Source organism: Suillus fuscotomentosus (genome assembly GCF_016647785.1).
Source record: "Suillus fuscotomentosus strain FC203 chromosome Unknown F5891scaffold_21, whole genome shotgun sequence".
In the NCBI taxonomy this organism is placed as follows: domain Eukaryota; kingdom Fungi; phylum Basidiomycota; class Agaricomycetes; order Boletales; family Suillaceae; genus Suillus; species Suillus fuscotomentosus.
Genome location: NW_024539533.1, coordinates 479,080 through 498,032, shown reverse-complemented (window position 1 = coordinate 498,032; position 18,953 = coordinate 479,080). Strand labels below are relative to the sequence as shown.

Sequence of the window (18,953 nt, the reverse complement as noted above, 5' to 3'; positions counted from 1 at the left end):
TTTGCGGCTAACGATATCGATTACATAAACTCATCTCATCGATGGACAGAAGCAGTGGAAAAGTTAACGTTGGCCGCGAGATGCATTTCCGAAGCTTAAGGCCTTCGGAATCGAGAACCATCGAATTAAATGTGAGTCAGACGGGACGAAGCGTGCACGCGTGAGCATCTGTCGGGAATGATATAGTATCGATACCTACCACAACCGTCGGCACGTGCAGTGGACTCCACAGCCATCCGTTATGATCAACGCAACACATTGTAATTGTACGATCAATTCAGGACTCGAATCGTTAACACAGATAAAGCACCAGAGCATTAACAAACAAAAGTCAAGGATTTCGCAGCAAGTGGAAGACAAGATTGAACAACAGCCAAAACCTAACAGTTTGAGGAAGTCAGCTAGTCTTCAATAAATTCCCACACTCCATTTCAACTCAATTTGTCTCTTAGTTGACCGTCTCACTGCGTGATCCTCTGTCTGCGAAATATCGCGTTCTCCAAATAAGTAAGTTCTGCTGCAGTTTTTCCTTGCCATTCAGGTCACTGGCCATATATATTTTGCCCAGAGTATGCATACATGCTGCAAATCTTCACAGGAATTTGGAAGTACTTTTTATGCAGGACGGTTTTACCGGTGGGATTCTACCGAAATTTCTGCTGTCTGATAGCAACAACAATTCTGCCAAATCGATCAGAATCGTGCCCATAAGTATATGCAGGATATAAAAGCTGGTCGACATTCTATAGCGTTCCCCATCCTCGAAGATATCATTCGAGATCCTCCTCAGAAGATTCCATATTACCTCGTACAGAAAATGCATCTCTCCCTCCTCGCCGTTGTTGTTGCTTTGACAGCATCTACGTTTATCAGCGCATGTTATTCCCCGGGTCAACCTTGCAAAACATACATGGATTGCTGCGGTGGCACGAATTGTGCCAATACTTCCGTGAGTATGAGCAGGTCGCTGTGCAATCAGGATTCAACCACAGGACTCACCTGCGCGCCTTAGGGTACAGGTCTCACTTGCCAGTAATGGTCGGTCGAAAATTGAGCGGGCAGTTTCTGCTTTCGCTTTGGTATCATGGTTGATGGTGCAATACCTAGTTCGGAGTCAATCAGTACAATTGTTTTGGGACAAACTTTGTGCTACCCTAGCAGTCATGATATTTGAAGTTATTTGAAGATAAGTGACGGTGCCTAGTTTTGCTCGTGGTCCACCAAGCTCGAGTTCGAGTAGCATGGGGAGCTCGGGAATGGTTATCTTCATCGAGCGAGTGTTGGATGAGGTAGTACAAGGGCGGGCGACGCATCAATGAACCTGTGAACAGATGAGATTGGTATTTAAAGTAATATATTGTTGAGCATCGCAATAATCATCAATGAACGTAAGATTGCCCACCACCTTCACATGCACATGGGAATGTTATGCATTGTCGAGGAAACACCGATTCAAGTTGCAAGCACGCGGACCAGCACTGAATAATTTCCTAGCGCAACAGATGGACGGAACGCATGAGAAAACTTCAACAAACGAATACTCTTTTTCTCATCATCATCCGCTTGAAATTGACAGTAGTATAGTACCACGTTTATCGCGGTCGAATCCAGGTCCTTTCGCCATTGCAATACTTGCGACAGACACCAAAAGTCTGACAGAGAGGGTTAAAAGCATGTATTATGACTTATGACGGGTGCAGCAACAGTGCGACAAGGACCACATGCGCTAGTAGCGAGTACTTATACACCGTTGGCCACGATGTGTACGAGTAGCAGCAGTCATACTAGTAATAGAACACGAGAAAGACGACTTCTTTTGTAGCCAGAATGTCGCATTTACGAAACGCTTTGATTACCATAGATGAGACAAAGTACAAAGTACTTAGCTATAGCTTTGTGCATACTCACTGCGAGGAAATTGTTTTTTTTCCTTGTTGTTCATACTCCACAAATAATCTCGGGTACAAGAAAGAATATTAAGAGAGCAACTATTAGAAGCGGCTGATTTAAGATAATGGAAGGAATTCCTGTAACGGATGGAGTCTAAGATCTAATGATGTGCCCAGCTAATCCTGTCGGGCTGTTTCCACTTTACATCCTGCTTAGCATCCATGCGTATGCACCCTTGCTACATACGGACACAATTCATCCCCATCTTGGTATATGCCGGCGTCCTGATGTTCGTAAGCGTGTGTTAAACAAAAATGATGAGCTGCACAGCATCTAGCAAGCACATACCGAATACTCGCAGGTCACCTTAGTGCCCAACTTAGAATTGGTGTAACTGCCAGCTCATCAGTCATTTTGGTTGACGAAGATGTGAGGGTGTGACGTACGTGCAAAGTGTGTACCCGTTGGTCTCAGCGGTGCTGTTGGCTAGCGTGTAAACCGCCACACCATCGACTTCCAAAGTATTATCGCATGCTGAACATGACGCGTTGGCACCGACAAGGAAGGCGAACAGCGCAATGATGGCGAAACGGGAGGTGAACATCGTGAAACTTGTTGCAGTGAGGGAGGTCAAGCCATAGTATGCAGATATTTTATAGGCTGAAATTACAGGGGCCGTCACAATTTACGAGACTTCCGCTTCGCCTTAGCTTCAGACGCGCACGTAACCTCAAGGCAGAAGGCCCAAGGTTGAAGTTCGGTACTTGAGCGAAAAGAATCAGAACCCCCAAAATAAAGAAGTGTGGAATCACTCTCACAAAATCGAGGTCGCAAGAGTAAGACCGAGGGCTACTAGATGCAGCCCTATGTCATAGGCTATGTAGCACAAGAAAAGGTTGAACGGTGGGGGAAGGGGATTGTCTACACTTCGTAGCCGGTTTTCCCGCCATGTACTACTATGCAGACTGTTGAATAAAAGAAAGAGAGTCATTCCTTCCATGAATGTTGCATGAACTTGAGCGCTTGAGCTTTGTAGGGTATGTCAGTCAATTAAACTCGTTTCATCGATAACAGAGTGTTGATGTAAGTTATCGAAACGTTAACGTTGCATATCACAGGCGAGGTCTAATACTTACGTAAAATGTTGGCGAAGGGTGAAAGCATACCATAATATCGACATTCTCCGGCGTCCGGAAATTGATAACACTTCCATGCTTTACTTGAGCTCATTATCACGACATTTTCCTCAAGAATATCAATTGACACGTACTCACAAAAAAACCTCTCGCGAGAGAATGGATGGTCTTGAATTCTGGAAACAATCATCTGTTCGGCAGCTATCCAACAACCGCCGTGTATTCGAACATGAGTCCGCGCGACAATGATTAGCAGATCTACATAACTTGAAACGGTTAGTAAATTTTGCAAGCTTTGATGATAGTTTGCCAAGTCCTTACTAAGTGCTCACTGATACCAATAGAGTTGCAGCGTGAGCTTGTCATTTGAATGTGACTATCTTTTTTCTGCTGAAGTTCCTTGTAGACTAGCTTTGCTATTGCCCTTTGCTTCGCATTCGGTGACCTGTCCCCATTCTTACTGTTAAGCATAATCATAATCTATGAGCACATTCTTAAAAGCTTAACGTCCGAGCACATCACGCTCAGCTTCTGGCCAACTCCGGCGAGGGAACTGCCATAACTATAATTACACTTCAGGCAAAACACGTATGAAGAAAATTCTTGACGCAGACGAAATCTACTGATATCTAGCCAACTTTCTGCAGACCAATATCGCTCCTCTCGTCTGGCCAACTCCACATCACATCCTGCTTAGCATCCATAGTCATCCTTCCTTGAAATTTTCGGGCACTTCTCATCCCCACTCTTTAACTCGCCGCCATCCTGATGACCATCCAACGTGTCAAACGAGAACGACGAGCTGCTCAGCATCCAGAAATCACGTACCGTATACTCGCAAGTCACCACGTCGCCCAACTTATCCACGTAGCTACCGGGCCATCAGTCACTTGTCTTGATAAAGATATGAGTGTAACCTACCTGCACTCTGTGAACCCGTTTTCGGTCTTCACATAGCTAGTGACTAGTTCGTAGATCGCTACACCGTCGACATCCAACGATTGCGGACACGTTGCGCATCCAGCGTTGGCACCAGCGAGGAAGGTGAGCAGCATAAGGATAGTGATACGACAAGTGAACATCATGGAGTTTGCAGTGAGTAATGCAAAGCCATAGCGTGCAGGTATTTTATAGACAGATACTCGCAATTTTCACTTCTCCTCGGGTTGTTTCGTTTCTACTGATAAATTCAACCCAAAAGAAGTCGGGTTGAATGACATAAGTCATTGAAAGCCTGTTCTGAACATTGAACAGCACATTTCAAAGACGCACTGCCACCGTGTAGCTCAGGACGGTGTTGGAAAATGCTCGTCTTAATTCACATTTTACTACGTGTAGTAGTACTGTTCGGAGGAGTCACTCATCAGCAAAAGACTCACGATTTTCGCTTGTTAGAAAGAAGTTTGATGCTGACGGTGAGCTTACGGTATTGGTGATCTCGGAGCAACGCGATTAGCGGAACGGACTTATCCCGTATGTACTAACAGCAGTAGGAACTTAACAAAAACAAAAACATATTGTACGAAGAGACTTTATTTGGCTGTTATAAGTTATATTTTGATTCATGTCGTACCATCTGTTACGGTCTGCGATTGAGCTCCATTTCGTGAGTCTCAGCTCAGACAGAGTAGCGGGTCCTTCTAGGGCAACGAAGCTCAAGTTCCCAATCAGATAATTGATCATCATGTCAGCATCGGAAGTCAGACATCGTAAGGCCATTCACGATGTCTAAATAGATGAATTTCAGAAGAGTCTTGCGATTCGCGGCGCTTTTCGTTAGTATCGTAATGTGATCAACAACTCCGGAGTCCGCTTATTTGGTCAATCAGTCACATCTCCAGTACTCGCCGATATGCAACGGCTTCGTTGATACTTGGTAGTTTCGATCGTGCAGACAGTTTTGAATGAACAGCGGCAGGTGAAAATCAGAAACAACGGCTGGTGAGGAAGTTTAAAGGCAATGAGATGCTAGCCTAGTTAACGGCTAGACGGGTACTACCCGATGCCTGGGCAGTACTATGCACCAATTACTGGCGTGCTGGATATAAATCAGCATAGAGGATAACCTGAAAAGCAAATGCATTGAGTGAGTATAAGCCATTTAAATGTAGCATAACAGCGGCAGGTGAAAATCAGAAACAACGGCTGGTGAGGAAGTTTAAAGGCAATGAGATGCTAGCCTAGTTAACGGCTAGACGGGTACTACCCGATGTCTGGGCAGTACTATGCACCAATTACTGGCGTGCTGGATATAAATCAGCATAGAGGATAACCTGAAAAGCAAATGCATTGAGTGAGTATAAGCCATTTAAATGTAGCATCACACCGCGAGCAGAATATGCAAAATGAGGCAGACGCCCGATTCAACATAAATGACCACGCTCCCTCTGGTTGTCAAGTTTTGTTCCTTTTGGGCCTGTGATGTTGTAGGATTGTCGTTTCCGCTAAATCGTTTGTAGATGATGTGTGCATACGACTACATAGGTTCATGTACGATAATTTTTTGGACCAAACCTGTTCCTAATCGACCTATCTCGTCCAGAACAGCCTGTCGATTTAACATGACAAGATCCTTGTCCTTCGCTTTATCCTCCTATCAAATGTTGGTTTAGATGCAGATAGTTTGATGGGATCGACATACCTTGGCTAATGGCTTGCTCGAGAAACCTGCTAGTGCACGGAAGGGACGGGGTGCTCCCAAACTCGGAAGCCAAATTGCTCCAATGCGATCACCTCCAAAGGGATCGGCAAAGAATTTTAGTGTATCTGCGTACGTGCTCTGGATAGGAAGAGCTGTTAAGAGAACCTTCCATTCATATGTGAGACACACCTGCAGATCGGCGAGAAAGATGGGAAGAGGGTCAAATCCTGGGCGATGCGTCGACTCCGTTATGCCCGAATGAGCGTCTCTAGTCCAAACACTCGATTCCGCGTTGATGTTTTGGTGGTATCTTGGTAAAACTGTAGGGTTTAATTGGATAACAATATCGTAGTCATCGGTGGAATGTAAGAAGAGGCTCTGAAGGACGACGTCAGCTATGTCATCAAATGTAAGTCTGTCAATCAACCTTGATATCCAATTCTGTCTCTGCGTTACGAAGTACTTTGCTGGCCTCCCTAGCAAATGCGCGAAGACGGTGGACAGCAATTGCATCTGGGCCATTTGACGTCCACATTTCAGGTGCCGTTGCCGGGGGATCATCCTCATACAATGTAAGACAAAGTGGCTCCTTCCAATCCCAATCTGTTAAGAATTCCAAGACGAGGGAGAAACCACGTTCTTTACTATGAGGCACAGCAGCAGCACTCTCCGTCGATGTCTGCTTTCCACCAACAAATGGTAGTGCACAAATGATTTCAATAGCCTCCTCTGAGACGTGGGTGTGCAAAAGCCAATGTGCAGCAAGCCAGCGCTTGACAAGGCGGACGGTGCCGGAGTATGCGCTGTACTTGTGGCAAAGATTGACGATGGCACGATGGTGTCGTGGGGCATAAATAAATCGCCGCGTGTAAAGTTCCTGGGCGACCTTGGCTTCGCGTTGTTCCCGCGCGTTATATTTTTGGTCGCTGGGACTGACAAACATTTTGCCGGGGTCAATGATTCGATCAAGCAAAGTTGCCTCTCGATCGTGCCAAATGAACGCAGAGAATGACCAGCCTTCAGCAGTGAATATTTCTAGCGCAGCGTATCCTTGGAATGGATTTGAGCTACCGCCGGTAGCAATTGACGCCTTGAGTCCGGGGTTTGAAGACATAAGTGATTGGGCGATAGTTTCAAAGAAAGCGAGCTTGATTTTCTGAATCGCTTTTAAGTCATCCGGCCACTTAGATGACTTCTCGAATTCGAGGATGATGGGGATGGTGGGGAGAAAACGTAGGGACTCCGGTAATTCTGCTGAAACCGAGGCAGGGATCGGTAGTGGAGCAAATGTTGAGGTATACCGCAGGTATTCAGATATGGGGCTGACGTTCAGCAGTGCCAGTGGTAGCTGCTCGTCCAGTGCTTTTAGGCTCCTGACGACACCATCGAATGCTGTTAATGCAGCCTTACACCCACCTGTAGCCCGATGTAGACGATGAACATCATCTGGCAATTGGAGTATGTTGTCGAATGGTGTCTGCAACGTCCTCACATATTTAGCAGAAAGGCCAAAATGGAGTTGCAGCAAATGTCGGACGATAGAAACCGGTATATGTGCACGCTCATCGGACGTCGTAACCTCCCAAACCACACTCTCCGTAATACGACCGTCCTTGAATCGACGAAGCTCAGCACGACTGCCCCATAGATACCGGAACTCCTTTGCAACATTTGAGTCTTGGTCTTCCGCAGAAGGTCCGTGGTCAACAAGACGGAAAGCATGGGCAGGATCATAGATAAGCCCGATGTGAATTATGGACGTGCTGGGGCTTTCTGCGGAAGATATGGGACGGTAAGGGGTAACAGGTTGGAGAATGGCTATCGCTTGGGTGCGATTGCCAAGACCTCGGCGCAAGAGGGATGAAATAGAGGCTAGAAGGGCTGCGTCAGAAGACCCATGTTCTATGACAGTCGAAGTAGACTGGTTTCGAGAAGCTTGGGACAAATTCACTCTGAAAACGGTTAAGCGTGGAATCCACAAAAAGAAAGAAAACACTTGCCTGATCACCGCATCAAAGCGAGAGGAGATTTTAAACCGACTTTTCAGGAAACAGTCGGCAAACGTGTCAGACGATGCACCGGGGTTGCTTAATTGCTCTAGTGTCTCCTTAGCATCGTGACTTAGCTTGATGATTGACAGTCAGCGGTAAGTGTTTACAAATGCTGGCAGCGAAGCTTACCAAGTCGAGTGAGGTAAGAGGAACATCAGATAAAAAGTTGATAGTAGATGTCGCATCTACGAATATGGCTGGGTGGTGGGTAATGTACTCCTCTGGAGCGCACTAGAAAGAAACATCATGCGCAAGTTCCACGTCCGTATACAGAGACGTACCCTGTGTCCATTAGTCGTCTTTGTGAACACCGGAGTCTCGCCGAACTTGTGCTTTGCTAAACTCCCTATCAGCTAATATAATAAAAAGGGAGAATGAAGGGCTTACCAAGAAAATCAAGCGCAGCTTTGAACAATTGATAAGAGCTTAATCCCTTTCCAAGCGGCTTCCTCAATTTTGCGCTTCCGCTCTTCGTGCCAACAAGTTCATCGCCCAAACTCAGATAGCGCAGTAGCCCGGCCCAAAACGAGCCTTTTCTCTCAAAGCCTCTCGCACATAATTCACCATCGCCATAACCTCGCTGGTTAGCCCACACTCTTAAAAGGGTATAAGCATCATGAAAGGCTGGCAGTGCATTTTTGAGTTCATGAGTGGACATGAGCGCTTCTTTTGCACATGTGGAAAGAAGGATGGTGTTGTTGTAGATGGGAGTAGGGAAATTTGGTGGAGACGAGGACGAAGGTACGCGAACATTCGAATGTGAGGGGAAGAGCCTTGACGACGATAACGGACTCGATGACGAAAGGACAGGGATAACATGAACTTCAGTATGACTTTTGGAAAAATCATAAGATGCACTCCCTTGCAAGGATGTCAGTTATATTTCCGTTATTGAATGAAGTATTATACCATTCCGTGACCTAAGAACCAACGTGGTCAGGCGAGGGTCTCCAAGCGCAGATGAGTAAAAGGTGTCCACGTCGAAAGCGGTTGAAATAGATTGAGCTAAAACAGCGAGGTAATAGGATTTCTTGTGGAAGAAGCGCCCATCGAGATAGTCTTTCTCTTGAAAAAGAGCCTGCCATACATCGTTCAGTGGTAAGAAAGACGACTGAGCAAACAGCGCACCTCGGGCATCTCCATAGACAGGTCAACGCTAAACCGACTCCCACTCTGCTTTTTCACTGCGATTCCGTTTCCCCAACTCCCAACAACACAGAATTCCCTTGGAGGCTCGAATGCAACTTTCCACTTGACATCTGGAGACGGGAGAGGGAACACAGATGGAACTGCGACACCTTGCTTAGCAAGGACTTTTATAGCTGCCAACGGACTCAGAGGTGCAATAGAAGGAATAGAGATGCAGTGGGCGCGCAGAGCAAAAAGAAAGTGATCGAGCTGTTGTCGACCAGACTCTTTAGGTCGGACATTAGGAAGGAGTGCATCAATCTGAAAAAAGGTAAGCTCGATGAGTCGTCACTAAAATAATCTAGCTAAACCTGAAGCTTGAATGAACCAGACTGATAGAGATCAGCTGCATCCTTGATATCTCTTAATTCATGACCAGTCAGAGGTTCTATGGACATCACATAAGGTCAGACTGTGTTTGCTATGAAGTGAAACATACCTTCTCTGCCTTGGCGATTGGTATTTTCGGAGTCGACTTGGTTCATCGCACCGGCATGTATTAGCGTGATCGTCACGGTAGAGACCTTGCAAGGCCAGCTTGCAGCTGCTTGTCAGTACGATCGCAATGAAAAAAGCTAGTATCACGTGACTATTTGAGGGGTTGGCAATGCAAAACAAGCAAGCTTGCCGCGTGCTCTCGTTCTTTCACTTTCTCTATGGACGGACTACAAGGCCCTCAAATTGAAGCATTACAACAGCTACAAAGTATCCTTGGTCCACATGACACGGAATTTGTGGTCAGTGTACTTGAAAGTGTCTCATGGGATGTTCAAGTAAGTATTGACTTATAATCTGCCATGTTTTGCGGTTGAACGCGGTCCGCAGAAAGCCACAGACCTACTATTCGACAATGAAACTCCCAAAGTTATAGCACCAACACGGACCACTCCAATGGAACAGTTGGAGCTAGATGACAATGAAGACTCGTCACCCACAATCCGACATTCTCACCGTGGTCAGGGTGTAAGAACATTCAATTATCTAGCTGTCTATGGACAGTTGACACCCCTTGCAGAGCTCGCGGTCAAATTGGAGTTTCTTATGGTCTCTACTCGCTGTTCCATTGCACCTTGTGTCGGGAGTTTTGCGCTTCGTGTTTAATGTTCTCCGCATACCAATACCGTCCCTACCGTTCATGACTACAAATTCCTATCATTCTCACCGCCCTACCTCTCCTGATTCACGCAGCATTACCCAGAGGTGGGTGCAACAACTCGAGGAGGAAACAGGTGCATGTTCCGCAAAACGTTCCATGGCGAACGCGGTCACGACAGGATTCGAGGCAGGCCCCTCAACTGCAAGACGTCATACATATCCACCTGCGGCTTCGGATGATAATCAGAAAATTCTACCCGACTTTTTTGATGGCACCTATGAAGAGGTTCTTGACATTTGTCAGAGAGAAGGGCGCATAGCATGCGTTGTCCTCGTGAGCGCTGAACACGATGATGATGCAGATTTTAAGAGGTACGTAATGTTCACCTGTACACGATGTACGATGTGTCATATTGTTCTCTGGGCACAGGTCTACCCTTACCGACGCAGCTTTCGTCAAGATCTTGCTGGATAATGATTTCATTGTCTGGGGTGGGGACATCCGGGACAAAGCTGCATGGGATGGTATGTTCCATTTATTTTATTTTTTACAATGATAAAGCCTTGTCCAGCCTCGCAGAAATTGCAAGCAACTACGTATCCCTTTGTGGCTTTCCTCGCGCTTCAGCCCAGGCGCCATGGCGCTCCTTCTGGTGCTTCCCCGGTTGTCACCACCCTATCACGTCACCAGGGTCGCGCAGCCACAACTGCTTCGGTATTGATCGACCATCTCAATACGCAGCTACTTCCACGTGTAACACCGTTCCTTGTACGATTCAAGACAATGTTACAGGACCGTGACCGTGACCGGCGTATACGTGAGGAGCAGGATCGCGCATTCAGGGAGACGGCTCGTAGAGATCGCGAGGCCATCGAGATGAGAGTGCGACAAGAGAAAGAGGAGGAGGAACGTGTACGACAGCATGCAGAGGACGTAAAAAGAAAGCAGGAAGATTCGGCGAGGCAGAAGCATCAAGCCGGAATACGTATGGAGTGGAGGAAGTTCATGCGTAACCGTCTCCTGTTACCCGAGGCGCGCGGCTTGAGACTGGCCGTCAAATTGCCCGGCAATGGACGAGTTGTCCGCAGTTTTCCTCCATCGGCGACCCTTACCGCTCTCTATGCCTTTGTTGACTCGCAACTTATCCCATCCACTTCTCGTCCAGAAGATGACCCTTCGCAAGCACCGGATGGAGTTGTCAATGATATCCCACAGCTTGATTCTTATATTCAGAGCAGGACGGCAGGACACGCGTGGTGGGGCTTTACACTTGCTTCAGCCTACCCCCGGAGGGAATTTAGGTGGAAGGCGGATGTATCTTTGACAGAGACAGGATTGAGAGATGGAGAGCAAATTGTCATGGAATTAATCACCGGACGTGAGTCCTCTAATGGTCAGATCTCTGACGACGAGTACGAGTCAGAAAGCGACTAGATCTCTTGTCATAATGCATTTGTTGTTGTTATTTATGGATGGACATATGGAGTAGATACAATGAGTTCCAGGCATTGATAGAGAACAAGGTGCTGTGATCATTGACTGAGTATTGTGCGCACAAATGATTCGTAATTCACGTTTCCGTCGCTGAATTGAGTAGTCAGCTATGTATGCCGGCAAATAGAGATTGGTTGCTTACGGGCCGATCTGAACGCCCTTGAGCAATTCATCAACCTCCTCGTCTGACATCTTTTCGCCAAGTTGGGTCAGCACATATCTCAGTTCTCCAGCCCCAATAAAACCATTCCCTTCTTTATCAAATACCTGGAATCCTCGGATGAACTCCTCTGCATAGCGATCAACGGATTGTGATGCTACAACGAACGATGTGAAACATACCAGGTGTTCCTGCAGGCTTGAAACCATCTGGTCTATTGAGGATCGTCAAAAATGTCTTGTAGTCAACTGCCCCAAAGTAAATTATCATAGCACCAATATCAATCAAAAGTAGCCAACTGACCTTCTCGTGGTGCATTTGCGATGATCTCGGTCACTTCAGCCTGGGTTGGGTTCTGTCCAAGGGCACGGAGGAGATCGCCCAATGTCTCTCGTGGAACAGCGCCCGTACCCTTCTTGTCGAAGAGCGCGAAGGCTTCCTTATACTCTGTTAAGCGATCAGTCCGCGATATACTAGCTAGATAGCACGGAGCAGCGGACCTGCATTATCACTCTGTAAGAATCGGTTAAAGTTGGCGCGTATAGATGTTTGAACGCGAGACTCACCATGGCTGCTCTGTCGATGCCATCAAACATGTTGGGTTCATCAGTACATGATACTTACATAATCATCGACATCATAAGTTATCTGTGACCTGTCATCTGGTGTCTGCGAACAACACGATTTCACCAACACGGAAGACATGAAGACACTTTTCTTTTCTTTTGAGTTATGCCGAAAGCCTACTTCTTCAACTTTTAACAGTCATATGTACATGCTGCTCTCACCAACCTCCGCAAGGTTCTGCCTCTTTTTTGACAAACCAAATACACTCCCTGCAGGTGTACTTCTGAGTGCCCAAGTACAGGATCGTTTCGCGCCAACTACCCCAAATAACTTTTCGTCCACTTCCACCATCATTTCAACCGACCATGCTTGATCTTCTGACGGTCGTGAAAGTCTACTAGTTAATAGTTTGGATGGCGCGGTGCGAGGTACCCCTGGCGAGGGAAGGAGCAAAACTACTGCATTACTTTGATAGGACGAAGATAGGGTGCGTATGTTCATCGCAGACATAAATGCCGCCGATATCGACTGGAGAATGTTTGGAGGCGCAAAAATTTGGAAGGGATCCTGGAAATAGTTCGGTCAGAAGATCACTTGATATGAATAGGATGCATACCAAGGATATGTTCCGTAGAGACAAATAGCGAACGGGCGCTTCATGCACAGGCAAGGGCTCTGATGAAATGTAGCTTTGTATGGGATATATATCGAGGATGGAAATGCTGAAACGTTGAAATGGTCAGGTTTGTTCACAACCACAGATAGAGCACTTACGCGGATGGTTGAAGGCGATCCAGTATATCATTCACATATTTGTTCATGGACCATAACGGCAATGTCGTAGTAGCCTCGGACACCAGTACAACCGTACGGGTTGATGAGGGTTTAAAAAGAAATCCCACCTGTAACACGTGATCCTTGTCCGCTCATCGAAGAGCCTAGAGCATGCACTAACCTGAATATTGTTGACGAATATTGCACCCTGCTGTTCCCCTAGGTCTGCGCCATCAGCCCAAAAATTTCCTGCAGGGCCTGATGCGATGACAAGGGGACAGCCAGTGGTAAATTGGCCTTCGATTTTTATTTTCACAATCGGAACCTGATCAGCTCGTTGGGTGGTTAGTGGGTTGTATTCATCCTCGTCATCGGACTCGATGGCGTAACGTGGCGGAAGGGCATCGGCCAAAGGATCAATTTCCTACAATCCAGATCAATCATGGATGCATCTTTGCTGAAGAAACTCACCATGTTTCAAGGTTACGGACAAGAATGCGTAGGATGACGCGTTCTGCTAAGAAGCGTAGTAGTAGTCGAACAAGGTTTACGGGGTCCGACAGTCCGGGCGTAGCTACTTATTATTAGGGCATCGTGCCACTAGGCGGCCCTAGTGGCGCAGCACTTTCCTAGTGCCCCCATCATTATTAATAAGACGCGGTCGTGTCGGCTGTGATACATCATCTTGGTCCTTATGCCATCTCACACCCTCATTCTTTACCAAATATGATTGTTATCTTAAATGATCCTACTTGGTGGCCGTCCATCAGTTCGTATCGTCTTATAAGCTATTTGTAGGTTCGTGGAGAACAGCCGGATATTGACGCTGCCGATGTCTCGATCTGACCTTGGCTACGGGTTTCCAGTTGCTTCCTTTGTTGTAGTGATGTATGATTGGGGTGAGCATGATAACACCGAAGAATGTTTGGTCGCTTACAAATATTTCCAGCTCTTACATTTGGACAGGAGGTATGTCGATGCTCGTATGACTGGAACAACCATTTCGCTAAGAATGGTTTTATAGGTTGAACTGGTCTGGGTGAGTACAGTTTCACGTCAGAGGAATACACATAAAAATACACTTAATTCCAGAGGCAACGCTGGTCCCTAATGACAGTTCTGTATATCAGTGTGTGTAGCTTGCCTGTCACGGTTGTCATGTTGTGCTGACTTGAAAGTATCCTAGATGCGCTATCTTGGAATAATATCTACTGTGTATGTTTGGAAGGCTCATCACTGTTCGTGTACTAATGTATGATCTCACAATCAGCTTGTACATGATATGTATGTCTTCTTACGTTTGATATCTTTACTTCTTCTGACCGGCGGCATACAGGCGGTGTTCCGACGATCTCGGTGACAGATACAGTCAGTCTTCTGCACCAACTTCTACTATTTTTTTCAAATTAACCGCAGCGCCATGTAGACGCGAGTGTGATTCTCTACCAACTTGGTTCACTAATGACTGTCACTATAGATGTGAGTCTGCTTAGAGTGTGTTCTACAAGGCTGATCGCTAACTAAATTTGTCAGGCTTTATTATGTACGTCGTATGGGATTGGATGGGTTTTGTGGTATTTGCAATGCTGTGGGGTGAGCTTGGCATTTGCAAGGCCTCAGTGATACTGACTAGACTAAAACAAGTCATCATCATCACTCGGTTACATGCCATGTATCAAGGATCCAGAAAAATCCATATTTTTCTTACTGTCACTTTCCTAGCTGTCAATATTTTCAACGGAGTGGTCGGTATACTGCTGATGATGCATTCTTCAGGAGGTACGCTTAATTTTGGACGACCAAAAATGTGCATTTTTATAATGATGAATACCAGATGAACTTATTCTCTCTGGCACCTATCAGTGCTCGACTAGCATTCCAGAAAATGCTATATTTCTGGATACCATTTCTTGGGTACTCGCTACTGTGTGGGAAGTCCTCGCACTGTGTCTCGCAGCCAGGATTGCTGTAAAACACTTCCGTGAAGTGCGACGACATTCTGTAGGAGGGATTTTCGGGGACTGTTTGATGATGTTGATGAAAACTCACGTGGTTTACTTTGCGAGGTGAGCTCATAATTGTGAATATAGTTCCCTTGATCCGCTGAGGGATCGAAACTGCTAGTTTTGCTGCTGTTGCTTGCCTCAACCTCATTATGCTTTTGTCTCCCACGATCTCAGTGGTATGCCAACTTCCCTTGACCTGTGCATGTAACCACGATTCATCATTACTATAGGACCAGTTTTCCCGGGAAACTGAGTTTTATTATGGCTTCCTTCAGATTTTGATGGGCATCCAATCATTTGTGCTGGGACCACGCCTGATCCTTGGCATTCGAGAATATCATGCTAAGCTCGTAGCTGACTCCGATTCAGCAACCGGCATGACCTCAATTGCTTTCCAGGAGCGCGTGCATATATCGACTGGCAATGGTGTGTAACACGGGACAATCGGGGAGATGCTCGATAGTTCTAATGGTTATCTAGTACTCTGCCGGGAGCAGCAGGAAAGCTCATTTTTATTGATTCCCATTTGTATTAATTTAAGTTATGTGGTGTTGCGAAGTGAATTCTTGTAAAGGAGACATAGGTCTGGCAATGTTTTGGTTGTAATATTTATCGCTATAGGTCTTACATAATATATAATGAAGCTTGGAACATCATAGGACATGGGATAAGCACTCATTAAACGCAAAATGAAATAGTTTGCATCTAACACATGTTAATATGCCAGGAATAAGCGAGTTCGACTCGGGGGCTGGCGCCGGCATCGTTACGATTTGATGTATGTGGTGCCGCGTCAACTCCAGTGACATGGAGCGGAATCCGAATTGTCAGCCAATTCATAGATAGTACTCCATCATGTTCACCTTGAAATTGGTACGGCGCCATGGTAAAGCTCTGCGTACCTTCACGTCGACTGCAAGCCGAAGCCACGAAAATCCTTTGGTAAGTTGAAGAGCTTTCATGTCTGCGTGTCTGATGATGCGTCCTAGTAGGGCCTCCCATTTCGACCGCCCTCTGCACCTCAAATGCCCCGACGCGGCGGGCCGATCCAAAAACGACATATTGAGCATGTAAAGAAGGTAATCGTTGTAGCAAGTGGAAAGGGGGGCGTGGGCAAGAGCACAATAGCAGGTACGTCCCAGCAGTAATCGAACGGAACTTTTGAATGACCACGAATGAAGTAAATCTTGCTTTTTCCCTTGCAATGCTGCCTCATCGACCGCGAGTCGGCATACTTGACTTGGACATTTTTGGACCTTCTATACCTACCTTGATGGGACTCCAGCATTCGGAGGACTCACGTTTAACTTCTGGTTCGTTTTCTGGCACACACCGTAAGCTTTCGGGTGACTCTGTTACTAGCTGGTGCTCTCGTCCCCATAATCAATCATGGAATTCCTACCATGTCTATGGGTTACCTGGTCCCTCGGCCACCACCTGACTCTACGGAATTTGAAGGGGCAATTGTCTGGCGCGGCCTTATGGTTCAAAAAGCCGTGCAGCAACTCCTCTTCGATGTTGACTGGCGGGACGCTTGTGGATCTGGTCCTGGGCTGGACGTACTAATCATAGATATGCCCCCAGGGACGGGAGATGTTCCTCTTACACTGGGACAGTTAGTTGTCGTTGACGGTTCGCTTCCACGAGCTCTTCAGATGTTCGTCATCTAAAATGAAATAGGCGCAGTCATCGTTTCAACTCCACAGGACGTCGCACTAACAGATGTGAGAAGAGGAATTTCTATGTTCAAAAAGATCTCAGTTCCGGTAAGCATTGTATATACTGTCTTTTGGGTTCACCCTAATTGTGTTCGTTGCCACCTGCAGATAACAGGCCTCATCCTTAACCAAGCATCATTCCTGTGTCCTTCTTGCAACATCGCGCATGAGATATTTGGGACTTCAACTAATGCATCGCGCCTTGGGATTCCTCTCCTAGCGCAACTCCCTCTTGTCGGGGGCGTGAGCTGTGGTGGAGACCGCGGCATTCCATACGTCCTAGAAGGCAAAAATGGGAGTGACAAGGATGGCAAGGCGGGAGAGATATGGCGAGATGCGATGAACGAAGCGGCAAGCAAAATGTGGGGGTTAGTTCACAGTTGAATGGGTGCTACCATGCAAGGACTTTCACTTTGCCTCGGAAGTATGAAAACCGCACGAATGGAGGCAACATATTGACCTGTTTCTACTACCTAGCTTTAGGGTGTGGAAGATGGGCTCCGCTTGCTACACCTTCGCTATCCGTCGCATTACATGGAAATGCCGTTTTATTGCATCCGCCGTGAATAATGATAATGATATAACTGCAATACAAGAAATGAGTCCGAGTGTGCAATTGCACAATATAAAATAGTAAATATGAACAACACTACACTCTAGTAGATTCGTATCAACACGCTGAGAATCCTCCAAAGTCTAAAAATGCCTCTTCCAGTGACATTTTTCGAACAACAAGCGCCTCGACGATGAGCCGAGGTTCTGACAGTGCCGTCTCGATCTCAGAAGTAGGAGATTTGGACGGAATCAGCGTGATCTCAGGTGGGGAGGCCAACTCGTTTGCAACGGGTTGGGGCTGACAATATGTTTCCGCAAAAATGGAAGAGGGTGACCCAGAGCATGCTTCGACAATTTGAGCGTCTATTTTTAAGACAATATCAACCGCTGGAGTGTAGACAGTGGAATTGAGGCTACCTTCGAGGTGTGCATTGTCATGCACTGAGGACTCGATTTCGGGAGGCACGACTGCCACGCACAGGCCTTCGGGCTCGAGTGTGACATGAAAGGATTCTAGGCCTAAGACTAGCTCGCCCATTTCCCCAGCGTTAATGGTTGGAACATGCATGAGATGAGGATCGCGCTTGGCCTCACGTCGCTTGTCTCTGGCTGCACGTCGCTTGGATTGCTTGCCACCAGTCATGGAGTGGGCTTGCATTTCAGTTGAGTGTACAGGGTCTGTATCTGAGTTGTGAACATAGGTGTGGCGCAAATGATGTGTATGATGCTCGGAATGTGAACTAGGCTGGGCACGGGTGTGCGCAAGCAAATGCTTAGGTTTCTTGCCCTTGCCTTTGCGCCTATCCGAGTGGCCTGGCATGGTGCTCGCAACACGGCGGCGGAATGGGCGAGGTTTATACACGGTCGCAATTTCGAGGTCCAGAGTAAGTGCCGCATGGTCTGATAACGAGTCAACTTCCTCATTGTCCATGCAGAACACTTCCACGTGGCTGCTTGATGTTGCAAAATCATCGTCCGCATCGGTAGCCTCCAGTTCGGTCTCCGTAGTCGTTGTCGTCTCTGAGTCCTCATTTATCATTTGCCTCCGTCTCCTTCGCCTGCTTTCATCCCCGCCCCAGCTTTCAACAACTCCGCTCACCTCCGCTGGCACCTCAATCTCCTTCACCACTATAACGCTGGCACCAATCTCGCTAGCCATCTCTTCTAGGGTACCCAATGTTTCCTCCATCTCCCGCCTCTCCAGCCCTATGAGTACGCCAGAGTCGGCAACACCAAGCTCATAGTACGCCTGTCCACCGCCTTCTAGAAGGCGCCATTTGAGTTGTGTGACGAGGCGGGTAAAGCGAGAGGGGGAAGGAGAAAGGAGATGAAGCTTGTACTCTACATTCCCCTATGGGTGGTAAATACAAATGAGTGTTAGCGCATGTAACAAACGGTAATAAAACGCACCTCTTCGTTTTCTGGAACTAGCTGCGGTATTCCTCGTCGAAGGATTTCGTTGTGTGTGGGTGTTGGAGGTACGGAAGTGAATGTGTCCCATGGGGAGGGCACTCGTGGACTCTCCGAGTCAGATTCACCGAACATCTGGGACTCGGTACGCCAGGAAAATAAACCTAGCTAATGTGTTTGGAGAAACAAAGATGCAATAAGTTGTTCAGTGTATTCGAGTGATCATCACTTTCTGCTCGTCCTAGTCTGACGACTCAGTCAGTCGTC

General features: G+C 46.9%; 8 protein-coding genes across 8 annotated transcripts; 2 read left to right on the top strand and 6 right to left on the bottom strand.

Annotated features, from left to right (window-relative positions):
• Positions 1-2,053: 2,053 nt before the first annotated feature.
• Positions 2,054-2,599, bottom strand: F5891DRAFT_245159 (uncharacterized protein). Its single transcript, XM_041371056.1, has 3 exons — positions 2,337-2,599; positions 2,239-2,284; positions 2,054-2,174 (listed from the first exon to the last, which is right to left on the bottom strand). The coding sequence occupies exons 1-3, from the start codon at positions 2,492-2,494 to the stop codon at positions 2,103-2,105; spliced, it is 276 nt and encodes a 91-aa protein (XP_041227171.1). The 5' UTR covers positions 2,495-2,599; the 3' UTR covers positions 2,054-2,102.
• Positions 2,600-3,719: 1,120 nt separating this feature from the next.
• On the bottom strand, positions 3,720-4,387 carry F5891DRAFT_1222268 (uncharacterized protein; the record flags this gene model as incomplete). Its single annotated transcript, XM_041369443.1, has 2 exons — positions 3,948-4,387; positions 3,720-3,897 (listed from the first exon to the last, which is right to left on the bottom strand). The coding sequence occupies exons 1-2, from the start codon at positions 4,109-4,111 to the stop codon at positions 3,720-3,722; spliced, it is 342 nt and encodes a 113-aa protein (XP_041227170.1). The 5' UTR covers positions 4,112-4,387.
• Positions 4,388-5,477: 1,090 nt separating this feature from the next.
• Positions 5,478-9,477, bottom strand: F5891DRAFT_1028602 (Nrap protein). Its single transcript, XM_041361484.1, has 12 exons — positions 9,346-9,477; positions 9,218-9,294; positions 8,847-9,167; positions 8,628-8,796; positions 8,106-8,579; positions 8,000-8,055; positions 7,848-7,949; positions 7,668-7,792; positions 6,095-7,619; positions 5,857-6,045; positions 5,668-5,805; positions 5,478-5,619 (listed from the first exon to the last, which is right to left on the bottom strand). Exons 1-12 carry the CDS (start codon positions 9,389-9,391, stop codon positions 5,503-5,505), a joined length of 3,339 nt encoding a protein of 1,112 aa, XP_041227169.1. The 5' UTR covers positions 9,392-9,477; the 3' UTR covers positions 5,478-5,502.
• An 85-nt stretch (positions 9,478-9,562) lies between these two features.
• Positions 9,563-11,436, top strand: F5891DRAFT_950386 (uncharacterized protein; the record flags this gene model as incomplete). The annotated part of the gene is given in 5 exon segments (XM_041374959.1): positions 9,563-9,679; positions 9,732-9,904; positions 9,924-10,373; positions 10,432-10,526; positions 10,574-11,436. 5 exon segments carry the CDS (start codon positions 9,563-9,565, stop codon positions 11,434-11,436), a joined length of 1,698 nt encoding a protein of 565 aa, XP_041227168.1.
• Positions 11,437-11,534: 98 nt separating this feature from the next.
• On the bottom strand, positions 11,535-12,104 carry F5891DRAFT_950482 (uncharacterized protein; the record flags this gene model as incomplete). Its single annotated transcript, XM_041374969.1, has 4 exons — positions 11,535-11,586; positions 11,639-11,786; positions 11,839-11,904; positions 11,960-12,104. Coding segments are annotated over 4 exons (411 nt in total), but the record flags the coding sequence as incomplete, so codon positions are not given.
• A 317-nt stretch (positions 12,105-12,421) lies between these two features.
• Positions 12,422-13,421, bottom strand: F5891DRAFT_950335 (uncharacterized protein; the record flags this gene model as incomplete). The annotated part of the gene is made up of 4 exons (XM_041374946.1): positions 12,422-12,790; positions 12,840-12,945; positions 12,998-13,125; positions 13,179-13,421. Coding segments are annotated over 4 exons (846 nt in total), but the record flags the coding sequence as incomplete, so codon positions are not given.
• A 2,265-nt stretch (positions 13,422-15,686) lies between these two features.
• On the top strand, positions 15,687-17,250 carry F5891DRAFT_1028573 (P-loop containing nucleoside triphosphate hydrolase protein). Its single transcript, XM_041361483.1, has 6 exons — positions 15,687-15,945; positions 15,996-16,134; positions 16,185-16,316; positions 16,366-16,635; positions 16,684-16,769; positions 16,830-17,250. Exons 1-6 carry the CDS (start codon positions 15,859-15,861, stop codon positions 17,103-17,105), a joined length of 990 nt encoding a protein of 329 aa, XP_041227165.1. The 5' UTR covers positions 15,687-15,858; the 3' UTR covers positions 17,106-17,250.
• Positions 17,251-18,944, bottom strand: F5891DRAFT_1028572 (uncharacterized protein). The gene is made up of 3 exons (XM_041361482.1): positions 18,687-18,944; positions 17,694-18,627; positions 17,251-17,639 (listed from the first exon to the last, which is right to left on the bottom strand). The coding sequence occupies exons 1-3, from the start codon at positions 18,819-18,821 to the stop codon at positions 17,392-17,394; spliced, it is 1,317 nt and encodes a 438-aa protein (XP_041227164.1). The 5' UTR covers positions 18,822-18,944; the 3' UTR covers positions 17,251-17,391.
• Positions 18,945-18,953: the final 9 nt, after the last annotated feature.